The sequence below is a fragment of the Chaetura pelagica genome, unplaced genomic scaffold (assembly GCF_000747805.2).
Source record: "Chaetura pelagica isolate M959 unplaced genomic scaffold, ChaPel_1.0 scaffold1037, whole genome shotgun sequence".
Taxonomy (NCBI): domain Eukaryota; kingdom Metazoa; phylum Chordata; class Aves; order Apodiformes; family Apodidae; genus Chaetura; species Chaetura pelagica.
This window is the reverse complement of record NW_009953928.1, coordinates 208,827-220,474: the sequence shown is the minus strand read 5'-3', so window position 1 is coordinate 220,474 and position 11,648 is coordinate 208,827. Positions and strand designations below refer to the sequence as shown.

Here is an 11,648-nt window from a genome sequence, read left to right as displayed (position 1 = left end):
TTGTTCCACCATTTCACCCTTTTTTGAATGTATATCCAACAGCCTCAGGACAGCAGCCAGAGATCTGCAGTAATAGCACATTTTAATCAAACTTCTCAGGCCCACTCAAGTTCTCCCTCTGGAATAAAAAATGGGGGAAAAACCACAAAACCAACCCCCCACCTTCAACAGTTGTGCGTCCTGCAGAAACCTCTGTTAGGGGAGCAAAGCGAACACACGGCTTTGCAACAGAGGCTTTACATGGAGGATTACAAAGCACAAGGATAGGATGTGGTGGGGGGTCAAGGCACTTAAGCAAGGCACAGCCCATTCCTACTGGGTCAGCAGCAGCTGTCCATGAGACCTCTGCCCAAGTCCCAACCTAAGTGCCTGAACACAGGCAGTTGCCCCACAGAGAAGCTGGTGTAAGCTCTACGGCAAGAGCCTTGCCCACCATACAAAGCTCCCAAACCTGCTGTGGGAGTCCTGTCAGCACCCAGATTTACATCTCCTTCTTGAGAGGCAAGAGCAGAGGCAGAACAAGAAGCAACAAGCAAAGGTGGAAAACAGGAGTGCTGAGGAGGAGGTTAGGTCTTGCACTGAGAGGATGGAAGAAATGCTCAGCATGCTAGTCTGGAAATGAGACAGAAGATGGTGAAAAAGATTTTTGAAAGTATTTCACAGGACACAAGAAGGGAATGGAGGTCCAGGCTCTCTTGGATCATCTAAGCAAATAAACCACAGTAACCCCAGCACTAGAAGACCCTTCACCCAAGCAGAGGGCTGCAAAAGTAAGTATTCAGGCCTAATAAGTTTTCAAATGGATCAAGTTCCGTAACAACTGACTCACTGATCCTGACATCGGGCAGTCCACAGTGTAGAGGGGAAACCACTGATCAGACAGTGCTTTGTAAAAGACATCCCACCATTTCCACTGACAGCCTCCTTTCCAGAACTATTAAAAAATGCCTTAGAAATGAGAAAGGCAAAAGCCTGTAAGTGCAAGGCTAACAGCTTTGGAGCAGCCAACAATATCTTACAGCAGGACACCTCTCATAACAACTGCTCTTTTCTTTCCAAAACTCTGAGCAGAATTGGCAGATTTTAGTGACCCATTTAAAATTTGGCAAGGACGTTAAAACTATACAGATAAAAATATAAATACCTGAATAATTAACTTCTGTTTTTTCTATTTAATGAGAAGGTTTGTTATACCAATAATTTTTAGACTAACCTGGGATGGTAATCATGGTATTCCTTCTATGTTATCTGTTTCTCTAGCTTCCATCACTGCAGTATCTTAAGCAGAGGTAACAGCGCAGGTTACAAACCAGGATTAGATAAAGGCTTAAAAGAAAGATAACATAATAAACATTCTTTCCAAAGACTGCCTTTGGGGTGTCTGGAAAGAGAAGAGAAATGGGGATGGAGAGGCAACAGGGGGTGTGAAATGCATTTTTTTCATTATAGAAGGATACATTTTCCAGCAAGGATAGCAGCACAAGTCACATTAAGCCATAGCTGAAGTTGCCTAATTCCTCTGGGATCACACTGAAAGCACATACCCCATAATCTTAAGGGATGTGCTAAAGCTTTACTGGGACTCACTCAGCAGAAACCGTTTGGGATTATTCCACAAAGCACTAATTCTGTTCTGATTTAAAGGGGCACCATCAACCTAGTTCGGACACCAGACTTGTCCTGCCTCGTGACTGTGCAGCTGTAAATATCCTCTCAATAGCTGATATTTTTGCCATTTGTATCCACTTTGGCTACCTGGAAATTAAAAGGGAAAAAAAAGGAAATTAAAAAAGAAAACATCTGGAAAAACCAGGATCAAGTTAGCATGATGGGCTCATGCCCACCAATGGATAGTTGTTTAATAACACTGAGTGTTATTAATGATATTATATTACTACTAAAAATGAGTGTTGCAGTCTATTACAGTTCTTTACTTCCATGTGCAAGTAATGCATTTCCAGCAGACATGTAGTCATCTTCTGCAGCTGGCTTCAGTGAATGGGTCACAGGCTGCTATTTAAGCATCCACAAGCTCTTTTTGTTGGAAAGGCTGGAACTCATGCTGCCAAGCCTGAATCCCATTTCTGTTCCAGACTACAGCTCTTGTACCTGTGGAATTATTGTTAGTTTTCATGTTAAGATGTCCTATGCCTTCCAAGTAACAAAGAGGGGATATTAATAGTGCTCTTCTTTTTATGAGTCTAGGACATAAAATTGAGGGGAAGAACTAAAGCAGCCATGAAATCCCTATTAAACAACTAATGGTTTCTAAAGCATCTTGGAGATACTCATTTTGCAAGGCTTATACTGCAATCTTCTATCATTATTTTAATGAAATAAAGCCCTTGACTATTTCCAGAGGCAACTTTCTTTCACTCACCAAAGACATTTTGGTTACAAAAAAACCCAAACCCATTCTGGAGTAGGATTCACTGTAGAACAGCCAGGAAATTCAGAAGAGCTATATAAAATGTCATTGAAGATAGGTTCTGAATCTTTGGAAAAGCAAACAGAACAATTAAGACTCTCAGTTACATGTACCATTATGTTTTAATATGAAAAACATTTCTAGATATAAATCATAATTATAAAAAAGATCCATACCATCTCTCTGATAGCATCTTACATAGTTGCAGCTGAAGGAATGTGAAACATCCATTTTAGGTTTCACCTCTTATGCTGTGTGCTTTTTATCCCCCAGCTTGTTCAGGAAAGTAAACCTAGGCTCACCAGCTTCATTTTGTGGGTCACAGGAAATTCCCATCTTGACTAGATTTAGATTAGTGGTAAACTTTTAAACCAAGAGAAACTTCAGAACAACTCTCCAGAAAAACACTGCTATTAGAGCACACCCCCAAAGCCAGCAGGTGACATTCTCTGACAGACTGCAAAGATTCACAGAGCAAAGATGACAAAACCAGCAGATTTTAACAGAACAAAATCAGATCACAGAAACTCTGCAAGGGGGCACGTAGGCAGCAGAAGCTTCCAGGCTCTGTTTGTGAGGAAGGAATAGGTTTAATGTGCTCAGACAAGAAACATATTCCACCTGAACTAATTTCAGAGTCTGGTTTTTCAGGTACAATCAGAGGCCTCTCTTGCTTTCTCAGGATTGAATCATTTTCTTCTGCGTGTCGAAGACGTATCTTTTAAAGAGAAGAGAGATGGTAACAGGTTGGGCTGAATCATTCTTGCTGCTTTCATCCTCTTTGGTCGTATCCCCCTTCCCTGCCTTAGATTTCTTCTTGGAGGCACCAGCAAGAAGCATCTTGGTATCTGGCTTCAGCCCATCTGTAAAACACAAGAACATGCATGATGAACGTGCTCAACATCACAGTTCAGTGTAACTGGAAAAAAAACTAATAGGCAAGTTTACTTCTGAAATCAACCAAAGGAAATTAAGTAAATCAGATGCATAAGGAAAGTCACATTTCTGCATCACACTTCTGGAACATGGTAACCCACATGAAAAGCAAGAGAAGGCTTCAAACATAGTTTGCAAAAGTGACACCCCAAATCCAGCACCATGTCCTGGCTTTACCTTCTTCAGCTTTTCTAGTATTAAATAAAGGCAAGAATTTAAACAAGCCAGACCAAACTGCCTGGCCTAAGCTATTTACTCAGCAGACCTTTCCTATCATTGACACACATCTCCCGAAGTTTCTTCTCATCACTAGGAATCTTTATAAAAATATGTCATGAATAAAACCCAGCAATTGGTAAAATATTATAATTTTATAGAACTCCAAGAGTCAGAAGGTTCTCGAATGTCTAGTTTATTTCCCAGACCTGCCAGAAGCACATTCCTTAGGTTTTAACAAATTACATAGTTTGGTATTTGTTTGGGGTTTTTTGGTTGTTTGCATGGCTTTTCATAGAACGGGTAAGGCTGGAAGGGACCTTAAAGATCACCAGGTTCCAACCTCCCTGACATGAGCAGGGACACCTCACACTAGGCCAGGCTGCACAAAGCCTCATCCAACCTGGCCTTGAACACCTCCCCAGATAAGCTTTTCAGCACCGTACTACCTTCATGGTGTGGTATAGACATTCTTCTGATGTATAACCTAAATCTACCCTCTTTCAGTTTAAAAAATTACCCTTGTCCTATCACTACCACTTCTTGTGAAACATCTACATACACTTTAATGTCCAGGAAACCTGAGTTCTAGAAAAAGTTAAATTGCATCATTAGGCCCATTTGCAAAGATAAACTGGCCAAAATCCATTATATTTTCGTTGGTCAGATTTTGTGTTGTGTTTTTTTGTTTGCTTGGTTTTTTTTTGCTAAAGCACAGTATTTGTTAAGGGTTTTAACTGTCAGTTTCCAGAGGAACTAGAATTAACCCATGTAGGATTCTGGGGATCTAACTTAAGACTTTCTCCAGACATTTGTGCCAAACAAAAATATTTGTCCTTTTCTTCCTAAATGGCTGGGGCTTATTACACTTTTATATTTCCTTTTAACTCGACACATTGGTGACATTTTAGATAAGAAATATAGATAGCAAAGCCCAAAGAAAAGCTGTAAAACAAGAGAGATGCAGCTACTAAACGACCGCTCCTGAAGAATTGCTTTCTTAAAGCAGAAGACAGCAAACTCCTTGGAAGCTTATTCAGTGCCACCCGAATACGTTGCAATGTGGTTCTCAGGCATTTGGCCAAATTCAGTTCAGGTATTTTTAACCTGTGGTGTCACATAACCTTATCTCAAACACTTAATCAGCTTCTCTCCCCTCATATTGAAATTCAGATGCGGATTCTCATATCACAGCCTGACAAAAAGACTGAGATGTTTATGATTTACTGGAGACAGGAGGTCTACAAGCACAGGTGATTTGCTCCAGCACAGACACATCCAGGGGCACTTATAGCTGATTGCAGGGGGACACTGCACCAGAGCCTACCTTCTCAACTTGCTGTGTCAGGTGGCAAATTGTCCCAGCAGCATCCCCATCACACAGCCAAGGGAAGGGAGGAAACAAGGACATGTTAAAGCAGAACCAGGAAAGGGTCAATTTGCCTTTCCATAACCAGGGGTTATGAAAAAGCCCCAACACCCTGCAGTGAAGACTTTGAGAAAGAGGGGGTTTGATTTTTTCAAAAAAAATGCAAGAGCACAAGAGAGGAGAAAAGCAGCCTGTTCTGTCTATAACTACATCAACTACAATTTAAGGCTGCAGAAGTGCAGCATCAAGCAGAATCAGCTTTGCATGGTTCTGCAAGATCCTAGATTTCACAGACAAGGAAGCAGCAGTTCTCTCTTTTCAGATGGCAGAATTAAAAAAAAAGAAACAATGATTATTTCATTGTGGAAATAATTGAGACTGGTTTTCCTTGATGGTTGAGAAGTCTGATAGTGACTACCTTTGCACGTGTAAGGCTCAATTAAAAAAACTAGATAATATGGCGTGGCCCAACCACATTTATCATATGGTTTTACTACATTATATAGTCAAGTTAGATGCAGCTGATCCAATTTTTAAATTAGATGCTTTCATATCAATCTCGTTAATATCATTAGCCTTACAATCACTACCTTCATTACAAAAAAAATTATTATTAAATGAAAAGCAACTTCCTATTTGGAAAGTTACAAGGACATCTGAGGTGCTGCTAGGAAAAATATACCAACAGCCAAAAACAGAGGGAAACAAAATAGACAGCAAAAAGTCACCTCAGGCAGTCCTGCTCTCTGCCCTTGCAGGATTTATTTCATATTGTATGTTCCCTACTGTTTTGACCAAACTAACTGTAAGTGTCCCTGAACAGAGTTTCCTCCACTTTCCTGGGAAGATCATTTATTTTTTGGACAAAGAAACATTTCGTTTTGCTTTCTAGTTGGTTTCCCTTTCTAGGTCTTATCACTTACTAACGTTGCTGTTACTGGCACATTACTGTTTCAGAAAGATGTTTAACTAAATCCTCTCAGAAAGACACAGTTTAAATTAATTAAAGCAAACAAATCCTAAAACACTTCTATTTATGTTAGCAGGCTTTGCGAGACTTATTTCCAAAAAATGCTAATTGGCGGAAAGGAGAGAGGAAGGGAGGAGACAGGGCATTAAAATCAGAGCCAAAGTTTTCCCATGTGGGTGTGTGAAGCAAGCCACCAAGGCTGCTACCGAGCACCCTGTGCTGCCCCAGGCAGGGCAGCTTCCCACCCCAGGGGCTGCAGCAGCACGTGGGGGAATTCCCAGCTCTGAGGATGAAGCCACCGCTTCAGATTAACAGAGCTTCAAAAACTGCCCGTGACATCAGTGGGCTGCCCAACTCAACTGAAACCTGGGCCACTGTCTTAGGTGTTCAAACAAAGAATCTCACATCTGAAAACCTTCATTTTCAAGACCAAAGCACCCAGTGCACACAAAGCTGTACTGGGGGAGATGTATTTCCAAGCGAGCAGGCTCACCTCCTCCACCCTACCACTAACTTCCACATCTGGAGAAGATACACCTCACCTGCAGCCTTCACACCTATTTGAACAGAAATACAGCATCATGGGTGAGAAGTCTTAGAGAAGAAAGGGAAGAAGGTGGCAGCTCCTGGCAGTGCCACAACGGGCTGCCAGCCAAAGGCAGCTCAGGTATTCATCTCACTGGGTATCCAAATCACCTCATCAGATCCCATGGCCCTCATTCTGCAAACAGATTAGGTGGCTGGCATCGTACCCTAACAAATGGCATTTTCTGTTTTTCTGCCGTGGTGCCAGGAGGTCTAAGGGCTGGAGAGGCAGCGTGATACGGAGCAGCACAAAGGAGCAGGCAGGGAGTGACAGGCAGGGAGGCACAATCGGGGTTTCATCTACCTCGGCGGATTTCTCGCGTTACACACAATGCACATACTTTACATTTTACAAAACCAAGGAAATGAAGGGAAATATATCTGTCACCAAAGAAGACATCAAACCTTTAATAGCTGAAATGATGGATATTTTTAGATGGAGTCTAGTTTAACTTACTTACATTTACGGTCTAATCTCTCCTGAACAATAGCTATGTTAGCTTGAATACATAGTGAGAAATCTGTTCCATTAATTAAGTGCTGCCTGTACTACTTGGATTTGTAGCAAATGTTAATAGATTTTTTTTTTTCTTCCTCTGTTGGACAATTACTTTATTTTGCCAAGTTGCTAATTGAAAAAGTCCATGTGTTAAAAAAAGACTTCAGCTTCAAAGTTCTAAGAAATGCCTTCCATACAGCAGTGGGAAATACCTATATATTAATATTATTAATGGGCGGTCCTCAGAGGCACGTAAGGTACCTGAAAGCTTAGCAAATTCATTCCCACCCATCATAACCATGTCTGTAATAAGAAGCATCCAGACAGGTCTTCCATAAAAAGCTCTTGCAGCATCAACTAACCCAGGTTAGATATGAACATCTAGTTGTTAACACAGTTTAATCCACTTCCTTATTTATTTTAGTTTCAACTATTCTTAATATTTAACAAAGAAGAATACAGACTCTTACCACTATAACCTTTGTCTCAGAGTGGTTGAAAGGATTTAACCCAAACTGAGCAATTTATAAATGCAAAAAAAAAAAAAAAAAGGGGTGACTTTTCAAATTCAAACAGAAAGTGACACCTCATCGGGAAAAATATTTTCCAATTCTAAGAATAGCTTCACATGCACAAAATAAAGGATAAATGCAATTTTTACAAAATTTTCACAAATAAAAGCTGGCTTCTTAGTGATTTACTTTATCTTACATAGTTAAATGCACTGTAGCCTAGAGTTTTACAATTATTCATACAAGAAGTTTGCACAGAAACATGCCGACTTCAATAACTTTATATAGAAATTTCACACTGTAGAATTCTAGACCCCTTCTTGTCTATAAATATAGGAAATCAATCTTGCCCCCTCACCCGCATGAAGATACTCGGATCCACACACGTTTTAAGGTTTCCCTTATGCTTCACATTCTCCTTACACTGATCAGGCCCCCTTTGAGCAGGGACTCAGCAAAACCCTGTGGATCAATCCCCTGCTCCTGACCCTGCAGGTCCTGGAGTCAGGACAGTCTGTGCCAGGCTGCTGGGAGTGCCAGTGCACACATCACAGCAAACACAACAAACACATAAATGTCCATAACTAGCAAGGTTTACTTTTGCTGTTTTTACTGCTACTGCTTCAGCTGATACATCTTCAATTCCTTTTGTTAACACAGCAGCAGGGTGAAGCAGCACTGCTGTTCTTTCTCCCCAGATACATTTTTATTTCAGCTGTTGCCTGCAAGCTTGGATCTTACTTTACCTTTTATATAACTTCCTCACTTCACATCCTCCTTCACTTAATGCTGTCATTCCTTTTCAACATTGTCTGCTATCTGTTGTAATTCTTTAATTTTTTTTGCTTATTAGTCTTCTCCTCCTTCAAAAGGTCTCCTAGGGTGGTCTCAGCTCTCACTCCTAAAACCCAGCTCCTTCTTCCTTGACTCCCAATTCCACTTGCTATTACACCCTTCAGGAGTTTTATACCTGTCTTTCCTTTTCCAACTTTATTTTTCAGATTTCCCATCTCCACCTTTTTTATTTCCACAGATTTCTTCAATATTTAGGAATAGTCCTGTCTCCTTCAAAGATAATGAAACATTTTGTTTGAATGGGAGATTTTAAAGACTGAATGTTAGACACACTGTAGATGAGAGGCAAGATATCCCATATTGAAAACAGGTGTAATAATATAGGTGCAGAGAAGGCTCACCAGCACAGCCAAGGAGAGCAATTTATTTTCTGAACTTCAAAAACTCCCTTCTTACATGCACACTTGCAAGGAAAGCCCAATGCTAACTATCCCAGCTAGCACTGATGGACATAAAGTATTTGCATGGATGACTGCACAGTTTTCTTACGACGCAAAAAATCCAAAAACAACAAAATTGTATTAAAAGATCTCGGGTCTCCTGCTTCATCAGAACTTGGCTTTCAGGCCAAAAACAAAAGTTTAGTCTATCAACAGAAAAATCAGCAAACATTACACCAGCTGCCTGCAGTGGTGCTGCAGGGAAAGCACTGGCTCAGGATTTTTTACCTCTGTGTTAGGAAAAAAATAGACTGAGGCTACATCAGTAGCTCTTGCTGAAGTAGAAAATAGTTTTTGCACTCAGTAGTAAAATTCCTAGGCTATTCCTGACCTGCTGGCATTATCTCCAAACCTCTCATTCCATTCAGGAATCCCATGCAGAAATTCAGTGGGAAACTGTTTTTTCCATCTGTAAACAAAATATCCTATTTGCTTCCTTCAAGCACTGCAGGTAAAAGACTCAACTACCTGCAATTTCTCATTCCCTGTCAACATTCAGATGTTCAAAATTGACTGAACATCAGAGAACAAGTTAACACAGCACATTTGATGTTGGAAATAATTTTTATCCGAGGCAAATGTAACCTTTTAATACGACAGGCAGACATTTCTCTTTCTTCTTGAATGAAGGAAAAAAAGAGCAAAACTTAAAAGAGGCAAAGGGTTGGGGATAATCCTCACTCACAATGGATTATTCGTAACAGCTGGTTTTCACAATTTCAGGATTTCCTTAAATTGAACCCTCAGAGCCTGAACCCTCATTACACAGTTAAGGAGAACATGCCTGCATCAACTCTCCTGCTCACAGAGAGTACAAAAGCAGTTGACCTGAAAATCAGAAATAATGAGAGGCCTGGATGAAGACATCCCTGCCACAGTCTGATGCAGAGGGGCTACGCTTGAGAGTGGACAAAGACCAGTCTCTCTCCCTGCAATGACAGACCATTGAAAGGAAAAGTACTGCAGGACCTTAGAATCCAGTACTTCAGAACAATTATAAACTAAACTGATTTTTTTTTTTTCTTATAACAGCTATATACATTCATCCAAGACTTCAAAAAACATTTACCTATGTTCAAAGGGCACAAGATTCAAATACAGCACTCTTAGCATTTCAGATTCTCATCAACTTTAAAACAAGATTAAATCTATCACTGGTTTCCAGCAAAATGAAGAGAAATGCCAGTGGTACAAGTGTTGGGCTCTTAGAGTCTGACAGCACACACTTGTTCTCCACCTATTCTCAAAACATGTCAAAAAGTTACCATTAATCTGTGCCTTAAAAAAAAAAAAATAAAAAAAAAAATCACAAAAAGCCCATGCAATTATCTTTACAGTAACAATTTGGAGTTTTGATTCAAACAAAAAGCAAAAGCATCTCCAAATTAAAGGATCAATCTGCCTGGCCCCTCCTTTTACTGTTATCTCTCTCTACAATCAGACAGAAAGGACAAGAATAATAGAAAACATACCTGCCTGTTGCTCTAACTCTTTACATTAAGCTACTAGGTAGCAACACTGCTTCTCTTCTCCTCTGCTAAAGGCAGGCAAAAAAAATAAAATCTTTTGATTTTATTCAAGATAAGGTGGTCACTTTTCTCCTTCAGCATCCCAGCAAAAAACCCACTGAGATAATCAGGAAAAAATAACACCTTTGTAAGCCTTCCAAGAACAGCAGAACTGTGTCACTCTGCCTATAGATACTGCAATAGAACATCAGAGGTGTCACACTACACTTAGTGGATGGCTGGTCATCTAGACACTGCTGGCCCTATCTAACTTGGCATCCTGTTTGCCTGTCATTAATACATAGTGCTTCAGAAAGAGCAGGGATGAAAACTATGTCCTGAGCTAACTATAGCCCAGGATCAGGTAGGAATTCTCTACCTGACATGGGGGTCAATATGTCAACACCTACCAACCAGCCTAGCCAAAAGATTCAAGCATAGTGGTCCTACAGCAGCCAATGTACTCTGCTCCTAGGTGCTCATCACCATGATAACAAGGATAATACAATCACCTAGACAATTCCAATGTAAAAGATGTCCAGAAACTCACCCAAGAAACAAGGGATACTCCTTTCCTTGCTACCTTCAAGAGCTCAGGATTTGAGATTCAATTACATTCACAGATCAGGCAATGAATTTTACTTATGTAAATCCCTTCACAATTCTTCAGTAATTCTATTTTGAATTCACACCACCTTTTCCCACATCTCCTCAGCTCTCTCAAATATTCTGCTCAGGTTTCAAACTCCAGAGTAGATTCATTTTTTTTCTCTTCTGGCCTGTACAAAATCTGCTATTATCACCTTGCCTGACTTGTGATTATCAATAGGACTACAGCATGAAGGTGGCCAGGGAGAGCAATCGGCCTCCAAGGAGACCAGAAAGCAGAGCCCTTTCTTCCCAAGAATTACACTAATGCCTCAGTGTGACACTTCGGATCTACACAGAATATCCATAACACATTGCTTGAGGACAGAGACCAGAAGAAAGGTCTTACAGCCACTTTGAGCAGAAACAGACTGCCCCACATCCTGACCAAACACTGTTGGGACAGTCAGCCTGCACCAGCAGAGTAATTCCTGCAGCCTCGGCTTCAAAACTGTTTGGAAATACTTAACTACTAAACTACTAACATTTTTCCATAAATTGAGGAAGGGGTGCCCCATACCACATCAGGAAAGGCTACAGTTCAGTGGTGAACCAAACTGAGTCTTGTCTATCCATTTGTCAAGCTCATGCAGGTTTTTGGACTGAAACACATTATTGGAAGAGGTGGCACTACTGGAAATAACATGGATTTCATTATGGGCTCCTGCTTAGCAGGGAAAGA

The 11,648-nt window shown here is 40.6% G+C and overlaps 1 protein-coding gene across 1 annotated transcript in view; it reads right to left on the bottom strand.

Annotated features, from left to right (window-relative positions):
* Positions 1-3,106: 3,106 nt before the first annotated feature.
* EEFSEC (eukaryotic elongation factor, selenocysteine-tRNA-specific) overlaps positions 3,107-11,648 on the bottom strand; it is an 88,937-nt gene continuing 80,395 nt past the window's right edge. The window contains exon 7 of the mRNA XM_010001602.1: positions 3,107-3,291. Within this exon, the coding sequence (XP_009999904.1) occupies positions 3,107-3,291 (185 nt within the window). The remainder of the gene's footprint in view (positions 3,292-11,648) is intronic.